This window comes from Crocuta crocuta, unplaced genomic scaffold, assembly GCF_008692635.1.
Source record: "Crocuta crocuta isolate KB4526 unplaced genomic scaffold, BGI_CrCroc_1.0 scaffold1289, whole genome shotgun sequence".
In the NCBI taxonomy this organism is placed as follows: domain Eukaryota; kingdom Metazoa; phylum Chordata; class Mammalia; order Carnivora; family Hyaenidae; genus Crocuta; species Crocuta crocuta.
Genome location: NW_027529606.1, coordinates 13,532 through 31,768, shown reverse-complemented (window position 1 = coordinate 31,768; position 18,237 = coordinate 13,532). Strand labels below are relative to the sequence as shown.

The window sequence follows — 18,237 nt, the reverse complement described above, 5'->3', positions numbered from 1 at the left end:
TAAGGCCGCATCAGTGTTCTTGTATATGCACTGAGATGCTCCCCAACTCTCCAGGGACAGATGACACAGTAGGGGGACGTCAACCTCATCCCCAAAGGCCAAACTGAAAAGGGACACCCTGTGGCCTAGTGCGTGACAGATGTTGGAAAGAATCATACTGGGACTCATCACACTGGCCCCCCATCTATCAAGAAGATGATGAGAGAGATTCTCCCCACATTGGGGCCCCACTCAGCCCCCTGGTTGCTATGGTTTCGCACTGAAGCGGCTGCCAGCACATCTCCATTGATGTTGGTCCCTAATTGGGAAGTAGACTGTAAGACCATCTTTTCTAGTTATTTCTATCCCCATTGCAAATACACTGAGCACCTCACCAACCTCTCAGGCTCAGTCATTTCTCCTCATTTTTGCTCAGACTGTTTCTGTTGCTTATCCTTCCCTATCTTCCCTCAGGCTCCCTGAGATATGGGCGTGGGGCCCACATGTCCTTGGCTTTTATCATTCCTTGTCTCAGATTATGATTTGCCTGTTTCCTGGGGGGATATCTAATTTTCTAGTTAAATTGGAAGCTTCCCCAAGAATAGCAACCCCACCTCTATGCTACATGGAAGAAAGGAAGAAAGGGCTGAGTTGACAGGAGGGGTGGGTGGGGGAGACTTCAGTAATTTTCTGCGAGACGATTGATCAAACGCAGGAATCAGGCAAGCAGCTTGACCAAATGGTTGAAAATAAACATGTAGATTATTGATTTATAAAATCGTTGGCAAATTCTCCTGAGTATGTGTTTTAAAGAGGAAGAAACTCCGGGCCAAAGAGAAATGTGCCCTAAAATACATAGAGCTTACTCTTTCTACTAGGAAAAGGAGCACAGAAGGATTAAGGAACATATTTGTATAAAATATAATAGTGGCATTTCAGGTATTGTGAGAGGCAAGGTGGATGGGGGATGAAGGGAGCATTTCAAGAATTTCCCACATTACCACAAGCCCTCCATTTGAGTGGGTAGGTCTAACACAACCATCACCTTCCATGTGACCCAGGTAGTCCTTGTCACCGTGGACATTCTGGATGGTGGCCTGGATGGATCCTCCGGCATTCCAGACACTAACCATTTCAGAAAAGGTGGTGATGCTGAAGTAGTCATTGGCCTGCAGGTCACCAAGGATCATATTCATGGACTTTTCAGTCTGTGCGATATGGATAAAGTGAAGGAGATGGATCAAGGCTTGAGGTCTTGTTCAAGTCTGAAAGAGTATTTCTATACAAGGTACTAAGATATAAGTCTTGTATCATTTTAAGGCTCTCTGACTCCAGCATTCTGTACGTCTAAAATTCTCAGGGGAAAATTCTATAGTAGGCCCTATGGTTGGTTCAAGCTTAGAACTTAGAATTGTCCAATAGTAACTGCTAGTCACATGTAGCTATTGAAATGTCAGTTAGTTAAGGGGCGCCTGGGTGGCCCAGTTGATTACACATCTGACTCTTGATTTCACCTCAGGTCATGATCTCACAGTCTGTAGCACTGAGCCCTGCATTGGGCTGCACACTGACAGCACAGAGCCTGCTTGGGGTTCTCTCTCTCCTTCTCTCTGCCTTTCCCCTGCCCACAGTCTCTCTGTCTGCCAAAATAAATAAACTTTAAAAATAGATGTAAGTCAGTTAAAATTAAAGAAAAAAGTTAATCTTTCTTTATCTGCAGTAGCCACATTTCAAGTGTTCAATTACCACATGAGGGCAGTGGCGATTGTATTGGACACCTCGGAACTTTAGAACACTTCCATCATCAAGATAGTTCTATGAGACGGTGATGGCCTAGAAGGTTCAAACTGTATGCTTTCAGGGTGCTAGGATCCTGTGTATTCTATGGTTCCTGGATCCCATGACCCAAGATTCAGTGATTCCAGGACCCTAAAGCTTAAAAGCTTTATGATTCTAGGTCTTTATAACTTCCTTTCAGTGACTTTGCATGCTTTGGTTCTGCCCTAGGCAATCTGTTCTTTTACCTCATCCTTCATTTCTTCCAGGCTGATTATCTCATTATCCCCCAGATCATCCAGATTCCATTGTTTTTTCTCCACAACTTTGTTCTTGTTGTGCCCTTTAGATAACAGACCTTCCCACTTCCCCTTTACTTATTTATATCTTCACTGTTCCTTCAGCTGCTCCTTCTCTGGGCAGCCCTTCCTTGATTGCTTACTTTGACCCATACCCCTAGTCCCAGATATTCCCTGTCCCAGATGGTATGCTGACTGTCGTATATAGAATATTTTCATCTTTCATATAGATATTGAGCCCTCTGAGAACAGGGCTTAGAATGCTTCTTCTTTTGGTTCCCTTCTCCATGACAATACCTAGCATAGGGCTAGGCACATAGGAGGTTCAGGAAATAGGAAATGTAGGTTCTACTATTAGGTACCATTATAGAGCATTGTTATGTTCCAGGTACTGTACTAAATACTTAGATGCATCAGCTCATTTAATCCTCATAGCAACACAATGAAAAAGGTACTGATATTATATGTATTTTATAAGTGACAACACTGAAGCTCAGACACGTAGAGTGACTTGCTCAAGGTTGCACATATAATCACTGATGAACCAAGGACTCAAAACCGTATTTTGGAGGTGTTAAATATTACTTCAATTTTTTATATAGTTATGGATTTCAGAAACCACAGGAAATACCACTTGTGGCCTACCTTTCTCTATATCTTAAACTGATATAAAATGCCTTGGATTCTTTTAAGTGGATCAGAGTCTTTCCTCCCACAGGATGAGCTCGGGGTATAGGTCACCTATTCTGGAATAGGGAGCTGAGCACCATATCCTCGTTTTCTTTCAGAGGACTGAGACATAGAGAATGATGACCTTTCCTGAGAATCCATTTAATTCCGTTTGATCTGAGAGCATGGATAGTATGATTTATATTCTTTTAAATTTGTTAAGGTGTGTTTTATGGCCCACAATGCAGTCTATCATGGCAAATGTTCCATATGAGCTTGAGATGGATGTGTATTGTGCTGTTTTGGGATGAAGTATTGTATAGATGTCAGTTAGACCCAATTGATTAATGGTACTCTTTCTTTTTCATTTTATATGCATATTTTTTTCCTTTGATAGTCTATTGTCAAGTTGGTTTCCATATAACACCCAGTGCTCATCCCAACAAGTGCCTTCCCCCATGGCCATCACCCCGCTTCCCCTCTCCCCCACCGCCACCAACACTCAGTTTGTTCTCATCATTCAAGAGTCTCTCACGGTTTGCCTCCCTCCCTCTCCCCAACTATTTCTCCCCTTCTTCTCCTGCATGGTCCTCCATTAGCTTCCTCCTAATCTACCTATATGTGCAAATGGTATCTGTCCTTCTCTGCCTGACTTATTTCGCTCAGCATAACACCCTCTAGTTCCATTCATGTTGCTACAAATGGCCAGATTTCATTCTTTCTCATTGCCGTGTAGTATTCCATTGTATAGAGAAACCACATCTTCTTAATCCATTCATCAGTGGATGGACACTTAGGTTCTTCCCATGTTTTGGTTATTGTTTAGAGTGCTGCTATGAACATTGGGGTCCATGTGCCCCTATGCATCAGCACTCCTGTATCACTTGAGTAAATTCCTAGCAGTGCTACTGCTGGGTCATAGGGGAGTTCTATTGTTAGTTTTTTGAGGAACCTCCACACTGTTTTCCAGAGGGGTTGCACCAGCTTACATTCCCACCAACAGTGTAGGAGGGTGCCCATTTCTCCACAGCTTCGCCAGCATCTAGAGTTTCCTGATTTGTTCATTTTAGCCACTCTGACCGGCGTGGGGTGTTGGGTAATCTATGTCCTTAGCGATTTTCTGCCTGGTGGATATGTCCATTTATGACAGAGGGGAGCTGAAGTCTCGAACTATAATAGAGGTTTCATCTATTTCTTCTTGCAGTTCTATAAATTTTTGCTTCACTTATTTTGATGTCCTATTATTAGGTGCATTACACACTAAGGATTGTCATGTCTTCTTGGAGAGTCATTATATATTTATGATTATATAAGATTTTTTTCAATTTAAAGCAGTCATTGTTTATTAACTGACCAAATTATAGATGATGGTCTATACCTTAGTATAGACCAAATGATGATAGGTACCTTCGTTTTTCCTGTTAATAAGCCTTGTTGATCTGGTCTCCCCTATTGCCAGCATCTCCAACTTCCACAAAATAGGTCATCTTTCTCTTAATTTCACCTCATGGAGAAGATGAGGCTACAGGAACTATTTTTGAAGGGCCACAGGAAGTATTTTTGCTTCTTTGAAACACTTTACAGTATAGATAGATTACAGTTCTATCTATAGATCTTGTCCTCCATGCAGATAATGCCATATTTACCAGGAGAGTGAGCAATAAGTGTTATCTGTTGGGAAAATTTGCTTATTGTTCTTATACAAGGCATCTCTTTATCCCTGATAATTTACTTGTTCTAAGTCTACATTGTCTAAATTAGTATAGCTGCTCCAGCTTTCTTATGATTAGTATTAGCATAGTAAATCTTTTCTCCATACGATTACTTTTATTCTATCTGTGTCTTTATTTTTAAAATGAGTTTCTTGTAGACAACATACACTTGGGACTGGTTTCTTTGTTCTTGTTATATTTTGTCTTAATAAACACTGATAGTCTCTTTTACTTGGTCTATTTAGACCATTCATGGTTAAAGTGATTACTGTTGTAGTTAGATTAATATTTACCATGTTTTTAACTGTTTTCTATTTGCTGCCCTTGTTTTTCATTTTCCTCCTTTCCTTCGTAGTCGTCGTCGTCGTCTTCTTCTTCGTCGTCGTCGTCGTCTTCTTCTTCTTCTTCTTCTCTTCTGCTCTTTTTCTCTCTTCTGTGGTTTTAATTAAGTGTTTTATATGATTCCATTTTCTCTTGTCTCTTAGCATATACATTATGTTTTTAAATTTTGTTTCTTAGTGGTTTCTCTAGAGTTTCCAATATACTTTTACTGTTAGGGAAAATCTGTTGTAAGATGGCTGACAGGACTAATAAGAAAACACTTGTCTCTGATGAAAGACTCCCCCTTCCAGGTTCTTCTTCCCACTCTGCTTGTCACGTGCATTAATAAGGAATGAGTAAGTAACAGGCTATAAATTCTTCCCTCTGCTAATGCTCTGGGCTCAGACCTCTGTAGAGTGATCTCCTCTGAGACCACTGGTATAAAATAAACCTCCTGCCTTCCATGATCTCCAAGTGTTGTTTGATTCTTTCACTGGGGATCCAGACCACATTCCATAACATTCCAACTAATCCAAGTTCACTTTCTATTTTTATTTATTTTATTTATTTATTTTTATTTTATTTTTTTTATTTATTTTTAAAAAATAGTTTATTGTCGAGTTAGTTTCCATATATCACCCAGTGCTCATCCCCACAAGTGCCCTCCTCCATGCCCATCACCCCCCTCTCCTCCCCACACCCATCAGTCCTCAGTTTGTTCTCAGCATTCAAGAGTCTCTCATGGTTTGCCTCTCTCTCTCTCCCCCACTATTTCCCACCTTTTTCTCCCCCACGGTCCTCCGCTAAGTTCCTCCCAATCCTCCTATACGTGCAAACATATGATATTTGTTCTTTTCTGCCTGACTTATTTCGCTCAGCATAACACCCTCAAGGTCCATGCATGTTGCTACACATGGCCAGATTTCGTTCTTTCTCATTGCCATGTAGTATTCCATCGTATAGATAAACCACATCTTCTTTTTCCATTCGTCTGCTGATGGACACGTAGGCTCTTTCCTTGTTTTAGCTATTGTGAAGAGTGCTGCTATCAACATTGGGGTCCATGTGCTCTTATGCATCAGCACTCCTGTATTCCTTAGGTAAATTCCTAGCAGTGCTATTGCTAGGTCATAGGGGAGTTCTATTGTTAATTTTTTGAGGAACCTCCACACTGTTTTCAAGAGGGGTTGCACCAGTTTCCATTCCCACCAACAGTGTCGGAGGGTGCCCTTTTCTCCACATCCTCACCAGGATGTAACTAGTGTGAAAGGTTTCCCTTTGTATATTAGGGCCCTTTTATCCGTAGTGGCTTTCATAATTCTCTCTTTGTCCTTTTGTTTTGCCAGTTTCACTATGATATGTTGTGCAGAAGATTTATTCAAGTTATGTCTGAGGGGACTTCTCTGTGCCTCTTGGATTTCAACGTCTGTTTCCTTCCCCAGATTGGGGAAGTTCTCTGCTATAATTTGTTCAAGGACTCCTTCAGTGCCTTTCCGTCTCTCTTTCTCTTCTGGAATTCCTATAATATGGAAAATATTCCGTTTGATTGTATCGCTGATCTCTCGAACTCTCCTTTCGTGTTCCTGGATCAGTTTATCTCTCTTTTTCTCAGTTTCCTCTTTTTCTATAATTGTGTCTTCTAAATCACCTATTCTCCTTTCTGCCTCTTCAATCCATTCATTGGACGCCTCCAATTTATTTTGACTCTCATTAATAGTATTTTTAAAATCATCACAAGTATGTTTAAGCTCCATAGTCTTTGTAGCAATAGTTTCTCTGATGTCTTCCATGGCTTTTCAAGTCCAGCGATTACTTTTAATACTATTATTCTACGTTCTTGTTCAGTTTTGTTGCTTATATGTGTTTTCAGCAGTTCTTTAACTCTCGGCTCTTCCTGGAATTTTTATGGAGGAGAGTTCTTCCATTTCGTCATTTTGGTTTGCTTTCTATCTCTTGTTAGTTTTAAAAGCTTGTTATGCACTCTGTACCTGTGAGTGTTGCTTACCAAAGAAGGCTCTTTGACTGTCCAGGTCCTGACCATTCAAAAAGTGTTCTTTGAATGGTGTCCCTTGGTCTTTCTGGTTGAGACCTTGGTCATTTTACTTTCCTACTCATCGTGGTATTTGGGACTCTCCACTATGTGTACTTTGGCTTGTTTCTTGAGGTACTCCCTATAAGATTTCCTCAGCGGACTCTGTCTTCTTTTCCTTCCAAAGTCCTGGATTCTGTTAGGGTTCCTATTACTTCAGGGCTTCTCCGTTTGAGAGATGGGGGTGAGTGAAATGTGCGAAGATCCCTACTTGACTGCCATCTTACCTCCTTCGTCTAAATTTTTAATTAATTTTTATTTTTATTATTTTTCTCCCTTTCTTTTTTGTTTTTTTTTTTATTGCTTTGTATTTTTGTCCCCTGCATTTTTTCATTTTCTGTTTCCCTTTCAGTTTGCATGTTTATTGGATTTCTCTGTGTGTATGTGTACCTTTGGTCCCTGTGTGGTTGTCTGTTTTCTTTTTCTAGGGCTACCTCAAGAAACAAGCCAAAGTACACATGGTGGAGGGTCTCTAATACCACTACGAGTAGGGACACAAAATCACCAAAGTCTCAACAAGAGAAACCAAGAGACGTCATTCAAAGAACACTTCCTGAATGAACAGGCCCTGGACTGTCAAAGAGCCCTCTTTAGTACAGCAGAACCGGCAGGGGCAGAGTGCACAAAAAGCTTTTAAAATTAATGAGAGATAGAAAGGTAACCAAAATGATGAAATGGAAGAACTGTCCTCCATAGAAATTCCAGGATGAACTGACAGCTAAAGAAGTGCTCAAAACAGATATAAGCAACATAACCGAACAAGAATTTAGTACAATAGTCATAAAATAAATTCTTGGGCTTGAAAAAGGCATGGAAGAAATCAGAGAAACTATTGCTGCAAACACTATGGAGCTCAAAAAAAAGTTGTGATGAATTAAAAAATGCTGTAAGTGAGATACATAATAAAATGGAGGCGTCCAATGCACGGATTGAAGAGGTAGAAAGGAGAGTAAGCGATTTAGAAGACACAATTATGGAAAAAGAGGAAGCTGAGAAAAAGAGAGATAAACTGATGCAGGAACATGAAAGAAGAGTTTGGGAGCTCAGCGATACAATCAAAGTGAACAATATCCATAGCAAAGGAATCCTAGAAGAGGAAGAGAGAGGAAAAAGCACTGAAGGAGTCCTTGAACAAATTATACCAGAGAACTTCCCCAACCTGGGGAGTGAAGTAGACGTTGAAATCCATGGGCACAAAGAACTCCCCTCAGAGTAACTTGAATCGAACTTCTGCATGATATATCATAATAAAACTGGCAAAATTAAGGACAAAGAGAAAATTTTGAAAGCAGCTAGTGATTAAAGGGCCCGAACATACAAAGGGAAACCTATCCTAGTGGCTACAGACCTATCTACTGAAACTTGGCAGAACAGAAAGGAATGGCAGGAAATCTTCAATATGATGAACAGAAAAAATATGTAGCCACGAATACTCTATCCAGCAAACCTGTCATTCAGAATAGAAGGAGACATAATAGTCTTCCCAAATGAACAAAAATTGAAAGAATTCGTCATCACAAAACCAGCCCTACAAGAAATCCTGAGGGGGACTCTCTGAGGGAAATGTTGCAAGGAACACAAGACACTAGAGACACCAACACAAGCATGAATCCCAGAAAGGACACAATGACTCTAAACCCATATATTTCAATAATAACACTGAATGTAAATGGGCTGACTGCTCCAATCAAAAGACATAGGATAGCAGAATGGATAAAAGAACAAAATACATCTATTTGCTGTCTATAAGAAACGCATTTTAGACTGGAGGAAAGCTTAAGCTTGAAAGTAAGGGAATGGAGAAGATCTATCATGCTCCTGGAAGTCAAATGAAAGCTGGAGTAGCTATACTTATATCAGACAAGCTGGCCTTTAAAGTAAAGGAAGTAATAAGCGATGAAGAATGGCATTATATAATAATTACAGGGCCTATCCATCAGGAAGAGCTAACAGTTATAAATGTCTATGCACCAAATATGGGAGCACCTAAATGTATAAAACAATTAATCACAAACAGAAACAATCTGATGGATAAGAATGTGCTAATAGCCAGGGACTTTAACACTCCACTTACAGCAATGGATAGATCAACTAGACAGAAAATCATTAAAGAAACAATGGACTTGAATGACACATTGGACCCGATGGCTCTGACAGATCTGACAGATATATTTAAACTCTACATTCTGCGGACACGGAATTCATTTTCATCTCAGGTGCACATGGCACATCCTTCAAGATAGATCACATACTGGGACATAACGTAGCCCTCCATAAACATGAAAAAACTGAGATAGTACCATGCATACTTTCAGATGACAATGCTATGAAACTTGAAATCAATAACAGGAAGAAATCTGGAAAACCTCCATGTTTTTAGAGAACACCCTACAAAACAACGAATGGGCCAATCAGGCAATTAGAGAAGAAATTAAAACATATATGGAAACAAATGAAAATGATAATAAAAGAATCAAAACTCTATGGGATGCGGCAACACCAGTCCTAAAAGGGAAGCACATTGCACTCCAGGCCTATTTCAGGAAATTAGAAAAAGCGCAAGTGCAAAATCTAACAGCACACCAAAAGGAACTAGAGGGAGAGCAATAAGAGAACCCCAAAACCTAGTAGAAAAAGAGAAATAATAAAAACGGGGGCAGAAATAAACAATTTAGTAACCAAAGAAACAGTTGAGCAGATAAATGAAAACCTGATGTGGTTTTTTGAAAAAATAAACAAAATTGACAAATCTCTAGCCAGGCATCTCAAAAAAAAAAAAAAAAGAGAGAGAGAACCCAAATAGACAAAATCATGAATGAAAATGGACTGATTGCAACAAATCCCTTAGAAATGAATACTTGAAAAATTATATGCCAACAAATTGGACAACGAGGAAGAAATGGATAAATTCCTAATCACACACTCACTACCAAAATTCACACGGGAAAGATAGAAAATCTGAACAGACCCATATCTAGTGAGGACATTGAATCAGTGATCAAAAATCTCCCAACAAATAACAGCCCTGGGCCAGATGGCTTCCCTGGGGAATTCTACCAGACATTTAAAACAGAATTAATACCCATTCTTCTCAAGCTATTCCAAAACATAGAAATTGAAGGAAAACTTCCAGACTCATTTTACGAAGCCAGCAATACTTTGATTCGCAAGCCAGAAAGAGACCCAGGAAAAAAAGAGAACTACAGGCAAATATCCTTGATTATAGAGATGCAAAACTCCTCAACAAGATACATGCAAATCGAATCCACCAGCACATAAAAAGAATTATCCACCAAGATAAGTGGGATTCATTCCTGGGCTACAGGGCTGGTTCAATCCTTTCAAATCAGTCAGTGTGATCCATCACATTAACAAAAGAAAAGATAAAAACCATATGATCCTGTCGATAGATGCAGAGAAAGCATTTGACAAAATATAGCATCCCTTCTTAATAAAGACCCTGGAGAAAGTTGGGATAGAAGGAACTTACTTAAACATCATTAAAGCCTTCTATGAGATGCTCTCAGCTAACATCATCCTCAATGGAGAAAAACTGAGAGCTTTCCCCCTGAGATCAGGAACACGACAGGGATGTCCACTCTCACCACTGTTGTTTAACATAGTGCTGGAAGTCCTAGCATCAGCTATCAGACAACAAAAGGAAATCAAAGGCATCAGAATTGGCAAAGAAGTGAAACTTTCACTTTTCGCAGACGACATGATACTCTACGTGGAAAACCAGGCAGACTCCACCAGAAGCCTACTGGAACTGATCCATGAATTCAGCAAAGTTGCAGGGTACAAAATCACGGTAGAAATTGGTTGCATTTTTATACACCAACAATTAAGCAAGAGAAAGAGAAATCAAGAAACTGATCCCATTCACAATCGCACAAAAAAACCACAAAATACCTAGAAATAAACCTAACCAAAGATATTAGAGATGTGTATGATTAAAATTATAGAAAACTTATGAAGGAAATTGAAGAAGACACAACGAAATGGAAAAACATTCTATGCTCGTGGGTTGGAAGAGTAGATATAGTTAAAATGTCATTACTACCCAAAGCAATCTACACATTCAATGCAATCTCAATCAAAATTGCACCAGGATTCTTCTCCAAACTAGAGCAAACTGTCTTAAAATTTATATGGAACCACAAAAGACCCCGAATTGCCAAAGTAATATTGAAGAAGAAAACCAAAACGGGAGGCATCACCATCCCAGACTTTAGCCTCTACTACAAAGCTGCCATCATCAAGACAGTATGGTAAAGGCACAAAAATAGACACATAGACCTATGGAATAGAATTGAGAACTCAAAACTGGACCCAAAAGTATACAGCCCACTAATCTTTGACAAAGCAGGAAAGAGTATCAAATGGAAAATAGACAGCGTCTTTAACAGATGGTACTGGGACAACTGGACAGCAACATGCAGAAGAATGAAACTAGATCATTTTCTCACACCATACACAAAAACAAACTCAAAGGATCTAGACTTTTCTGATTTGCTCATTTTAGCCACTCTGACTGGCGTGAGGTGGTATCTCAGTGTGGTCTTGATGTGTATTTCCCTGATGAGGAGGGATGCTGAGCATCGTTTCATGTGTCTGTTGGCCATCTGGATGTCCTCTTTGGAGAAATGTCTGTTCATACCTTCTGCCCATTTCTATACTGGGTTGTTTGTTTTTTGTGTGTGGAGTTTGGTGAGTTCCTTATAGATTTTGGATATTAACCCTTTGTCTGATATGTCATTTGCAATATCTTTTCCCATTCCGTTGGTTGCCTATTAATTTTCTGGGTTGTTTCCTTTGCCGTGCAGAAGCTTTTAATCTTGATGAGGTCCCAATAGTTTATTTTTGCTCTTGATTCTTTTGCTTTTGGGGATGTGTCAAGTAGGAAGTTGCTGCGGTGGAGGTCAAAGAGGATGTTTCCTGCTTTCTCCTCTAGGGTTTTGATGGTTTCCTGTCTCATATTCAGGTTCTTTATCCATTTTGAGTTTATTTTTGTGTATGGTGTGAGAGATTGATCTAGTTTCATTCTTCTGCATGTTGCTATCCAGTTCTCCCAACACCATATGTTAAAGAGGCTGTCTTTTTTCCATTGGATATTCTTTCCAGCTTTGTCAAAGATTAGTTGCACATGTACCCCAATGTTCATAGCAGCACTCTCAACAATAGCCAAAACATGGTTAGACCCTACGTGTCCCTCAATGGACGAATGGATCAAGAAGATGTGGTTTATCTATGCTGTGGAATACTACATGGCAATGAGAAAGAATGAAATCTGACCATGTGTAGCAACAGAGATGAAACTTGAGGTCGTGTTATGCTGAACGAAATAAATCAGGCAGAGAAGGACAGCTACCATATGTTTGCACGTATAGGAGGATTAGGAAGAACTTAACGGAGGACTATAGGGGAGAAGGGGGGAGAATTGTGGGGGAGAGAGAGTGAGGCAAACCATGAGAGACTCTTGAATGCTGAGAACAAACTGAGGGATGATGGTGGTGGGAGGGAGGGGAAGGGTGGTGATGGGCATCGAGGAGGGCACTTGTGGGGATGAGCACTGGGTGTTATATGGAAAGCAACTTGACATTAAACTATTTGTAAAAAAATAATAATAATAAATAAATGTTAAAAATTTTTTAAAGAAGTATTACTACAATGCCTTTTTCAGAGTAATTGTTGAAATAAATGTTGATTTAACATGGAAAAAATTTTTAAAAATAAACGCTAAAAAAGAAGAAAGCTAACCAAAATGACGAAACGAAATAGCTCTCCTCCAAAGAAATTCCAAGAACAATTGGCAGCTAAAGAACTGCTCAAAACAGATATAAGCAGCATAACTGAACAAGAATTTAGAACAATAACCATAATATTAATCGCTGGGTTTGAAAAAAGCATAGAGGACATTAAAGAAACTTTGGCTACAAACAACATGGAGCTTAAAATAGGTATGATGAATTTAAAAATGCGATAAATGAGATACATAATAAACTGGAAGCGTCCAATGCACGGATTGAAGAGGCAGAAAGGAGAATAAGTGATTTAGAAGACACCATTATAGAAAAAGAAGAAACTTACAGAAAAAGAGACAAACTGATCCAGGAACATGAAAGAAGAGTTCGAGAGCTCAATCATACAGTCAAACAGAACAATATCCGTATCATAGGAATCCCAGAAGAGGAAGAGAGAGGGAAAGGTGCTGAAGGAGTCCTGGAACAAATTATAGTAGAGAACTTCCCCAACCTGGAGAAGGAAGTAAACGTTGAAATACAAGAGGTACAGAGCACTCCCCTCAGACGTAATTTGAATCGATCTTCTGCACGACATATCATAGTAAAACTGGCAAAATAGAAGATCAAAGAGAGAATTTTGAAAGCAGCTAAGGAGAAAAGGGCCCTAACATACAAAGGGAAACCTATCAGAGTGGTGACAGACCTATCTACTGAAACTTGGCAGGCCAGAAAGGAATGGCAGGAAATCTTCAATGTGATGAACAGAAAAAATATGCAGCCAAGATTCCTCTATCCAGCAAGCCTGTTATTCAAAATAGAAGGAGAGATAAAAGTGTTTCTAAATAAAAAAAAACATTGAAAGAATTTCAAAGGAAACCAACTTGACAATAAACTACTCGTAAAAAAAAAGGAAGCACGAAAAGTCTCAACAGCAATCTAACTTTACACCTAAAGAAGCTATAAAAGGAAGAAAAAACAAAACCCAAGCCAAGTAGAGCGTAACGAAGTAATTAAAAGTAGAGCAGAGAAAAAATGATACAGAACGGAAACAGCCCATTAGAACAGAACAATGAAAAAAAGAGCTGGTTCTTGAAAAAATCAATAAAATTGATAAACCTTTAGCCGGACTTATCAAGAAAAAAAATAGAAAGGAGTGAAATAAATAAAACCACAAATGATATAGGAGTAATAGCAAACAACATCACAGAAATACAAAGAATTTTAAGAAATCATTATGAAAGACTACATGGCAACAAATTGGACAACCTAGAAGAAATGCATAAATTTGTAGAAACATATAAAATATCAGAATTGAAATAGGTAGGAATTGAAAAATTTGAACAGATTGGTAACCAGCAAAGAAATTGAAACAGTAATAAAAAACTCCAACAAATAAAAGTCTGAAAGCAGATGGCTTCACAGGTTAACTATACTCATCATTTAAAGAAGGCTTAATACCTATTCTTCTTAAACTATTCACAAAATAGGAAAGGAAAGAAAAATATCAAATTCATTCTGAGACCTGCATTATCCTGATACCAAAACCAGATAAAAATACTACTAAAGCAGAACTATAGGCCAACATCCTTGATGATCATAGGTGCAAAAATTCCCAAGAAAATATTCAGAAACCAAATCCAACATAACATTAAGAGTTACTCACCATGTACAAATGAGATTTATCCCTAGGTGTAAGGGTGGTTCAATAATTGCAAATCAATCAACATAATACATCACATCAATAAGAGAAAGGATAAGATACATGATCATTTCAATAGATGCATATAAAAATATTTGAGAAGTACATCTATTCATGATAAAAGTCCTCAAGAAAGTAGGGTTAGAGGGAACATACCTCAACATAATAAGGATATTTATGAAAAACCTCTTGTTAATATAATTCCTAATGGCGAAAAACTGAGAGGATTTCCCCTATGATCAGGAACAAGATAAGGATATTCACTCTCACCACTTGTAGTCAACATAGTACTGGAAATCCTAACCACAGCTGTCAGACAACAAAAAGAAATAAAAGGCTTCCAAATGAGTAAGGAGGTGGTAAAATTCTCACTATTTGCAGATGACATGATCTACATATAGGAAAGCAAAAATAAACTCTTGGGACTACATCTAAATTAAAAGCTTCTGCACAGCAAGGGAAATAATAACAAAAACTGAATAAATGCAACCTACAGAATGGGAGAATATATTTGCAAACGATATATCCAACAAAGGGTTAGTATCCAAAATATATAAAGAACTTATGAAAGTAAACACCTCTAAACCAAATAGTTAAAAGTGGGCAGAATAAATGAATAGACATTTCTCCAAAGAAGACATCCAGATGGCCAACAGACACATGAGAAGATATTTGTTATCAATTACCATCAGGGAAATGCAAATCAAAACCACAGTGAGATATCACCTCACACCTGTCAGAATGGCCTAAATCAACAACACAAGAAACAACAGGTGTTGACAAGGATGCGGAGAAAGGGGAACCCTCTTGCAATATTGGTGAAAATACAAACTAGTGGAGACACTCTGGAAACATTTGGAGACTCTTCATAAAATGGAAAATAGTACTACACTATGATTTAGCAATTTCAGTACTGGGTATTTACCCAAAGAACACAAGAACACTTATTCAAAGGGATATGTGCACTCCTATGTTTATAGCATCATTGTTTATAATAGCTAAGTTATGGAAGCAGTCCAGGTGTCTATTGATAGAGGAATAGATAAAGAAGATGTATAGATACAATGGAAAATTACTCAGCCTTAAAAATAATGAAATATTGCCACTTACAACGACATGATGGAGCCAGTGTGTCTTATGCTAAGCGAAATAAGTCAATCTGAGAAAGAGAAATACCATATAATTTCACTCATATGGGGAATTTAAGAAACAAAACAAATGAGTAAGAGAGAGACAGAGAGACAGAGACAGAGAGAGAGAAATCAAGAAATAGACTCTCAATTATAGAGAACAAATTGTTGGTTGCCAGAGGGTTAGAAGGGTGGAGGGATGGGTTCATTGAGTGAAAATTAGAGAAAAAAGAAATGAAAAGACAAAAACAGATTGCTTTGGCTAATTGAGGTCTTTTGTGGTTTCATACAGATTTTTATAATTATTTGTTCTAGTTCAGTGAAAATGCTATTGGCATTTTTATGAAGATTGGATTGAATCTGGAGATTGGGTACTGTGGACATAATAATAATGATATAAATTCTTCCAATCCATAATCATGTAATATCTTGTCATTTGTTTGTGTCGGCTTTAATTTCTTTCATCAATGTTTACAGTCTTATGAATATAGGTCTTTGAATTCTTTGGTTAAGTTTATTTTTTGGTTTTTAATTCTTTGTGGTACAAATGGGGATTGGATTGCTTTCTTAATGTCTCTTTTTGCTATTTCATTATTATAGTATAAAAATAGAACAAATTTCTGTATATTAATTTGGTATCCTATAACTTTTTGAATTTGTTTATTACTTCTAATAGTTTTTTGGTGGGGTCTTTAGGATTTTCTATAAAGACTATCATGTCTTCTGCAAATAGTGAAACTTGTACTTCTTCCTTATCAATTTACATGTATCTTATTTCTTTTTATTGTCTCATTGATGTAGGTAGAATTTTCAGTAGTATGTTGAGTAAAAGTGATGACAGTGGAATCCATGTCTTCTTTCTGACCTTAGAGAAAAAGTTGTTTTCACTATTGAGTATAATGCTAGCTGTGGATTTTTCACATATGGCTTTTATTATGTTGAAGTGTGTTCCCTTTAAAGCCATTTTGTTGAGAGTTGTTTTCGTGAACAAATGTCGAAACTTGTTGGATGCTTTTTTTTTTTTTGCATCTATTGACCTGATCATGTGATTTTTATTCTTCATTTTGTAATGTGTTGGTATCACGTTGGTTTATTAGTGAATATTGAACCATTCTTGCACCCTTGGAATAACCCTTACTTGATCATGGTGAATGATCCTTGTGATGAATTGTTGAATTTATTTTGTTAATATTTTGTTGAGGACTTTTGCATACATGTCCATCAGGCACATTTATTTTACTTCAATGTCTTTGGTTTTCATGTCAAGGTAATTCTGACTTCATAGAATATATTTGGAACCTTTTTTTCTCTTCTATTTCTGACATAGTTTGAGAAGAATAGTTATTAACTCTTCTTTAAATGTTTAATAGAATTCCCCTATGAATCCATCTGGTCCTTGAATTTTGTTTGTTGGTATTTTTTATGATTATAATTTATTGTTAAATTGGCTTACATACAACACCCAATGCTCATCCCAACACGTGTCCTCCTCAATTTCCATCATCCATTTTTCCTCTCTCCCCCACCCTCATCCCCACTCAGTTTGTTCTCTGTATTTAAGAGTCTCTTGTAGTTTGCTTATTTTCCCTCTTCCCTTCCCCCATGGTCTTCTGTTAAGATTCTTAAGATCCACATATGAGTGAAAACATATGATATCTGTCCTTCTCTGACGGACTTATTTCACTTAGTATAATACCTTCCAGCTCCATCCACTTTGCTGCAACTGGCATGATTTTATTCTTTCTCATTGCCAAGCAGTATCCCATTGTATATATAAACTACATCATCTTTATCCATTCATCAGTTGATGGACATTTAGTCTCTTTCCATAATTTGGCTATTGTTGAAAGTGCTGCTATGAACATTGGGGTACATGTGCCCCTACGCTTCAGCATGCCTGTATCCTTTGGGTAAATTCCGAGTAGTACTATTGCTGCGTCATAGGGTAGGTCTATTGTTAATTTTTTGAGGAATCTCCACACTGTTTTCCAGAGTGACTGACCCGTTTGCATTTCCACCAACAGTGCAAGAGGGTTACCGTGTCTCCACATCTTCACCAACACCTGTTGTTTCCTGAGTTGTTCATTTTAGCCACTCTGACTGGTGTGAGGTGATATCTCAGTGTGGCTTTGATTTGTATTTCCCTGATGATGAACGATGTTGAGCATCTTTTCACATGTCTGTTGGCCATCTGGGTCTCTTCTTTGGAAAAGTGTCTATTTATGTCTTCTGCTCATTTCTTCACTGGATTATTTGTTGTTCAGGTGTTGTGTTTGGTAAGTTCTTTATAGATTTTGGATACTAGCCCTTTATCCAAAATGTCATTTGCAACTATCTTTTCCCATTCCATTGGTTCCCTTTTAGTTTTGATTGTTTCCTTTGCACTGCAGACTTTTTATTTTTTAATTTTTTTATCATGATGAGGTCCCAATAGTTCATTTTTGCTTTTACTTCCTTGGCCTTTGGAGATGTGTCGAGTAAGAAATTGCTGTGGTTGAGGTCAACGAGGTTGTTTCTTGCTTTCTCCACTAGGGTTTTGATGGTTTCCTGTCTCACATTCAGGTCCTTCATCCATTTTGAGTTTAGTTTTGTGTATGGTTTAAGAAAGTGGTCTAATTTCATTCTTCTGCATGTTACTGTCCCGTTCTCCCAGCACCATTTGCTAAAGAGACTGTCCTTTTCCTATTGGATACTCTTTCCTGCTTTGTTACAGATTAGTTGGCCATACATTTGTGGGTCCAATTCTGGGTTCTCTATTCTATTCCATTGATCTATGTGTCTGTTTTGTGCCAGTACCGCACTCTCCTGGTGATTTTAGG

General features: G+C 38.1%; 1 protein-coding gene across 1 annotated transcript in view; it reads right to left on the bottom strand.

Annotated features, from left to right (window-relative positions):
- ITIH6 (inter-alpha-trypsin inhibitor heavy chain family member 6) overlaps nucleotides 1-18,237 on the bottom strand; it is a 42,164-nt gene that overhangs the window by 11,052 nt on the left and 12,875 nt on the right. Inside the window, 3 exon segments of the mRNA XM_077761933.1 lie at nucleotides 1-173; nucleotides 176-298; nucleotides 1,016-1,187. The exon segment at nucleotides 1-173 is cut by the window's left edge and continues 10 nt beyond it. Of these exon segments, the coding sequence (XP_077618059.1) occupies nucleotides 1-173; nucleotides 176-298; nucleotides 1,016-1,187 (468 nt within the window).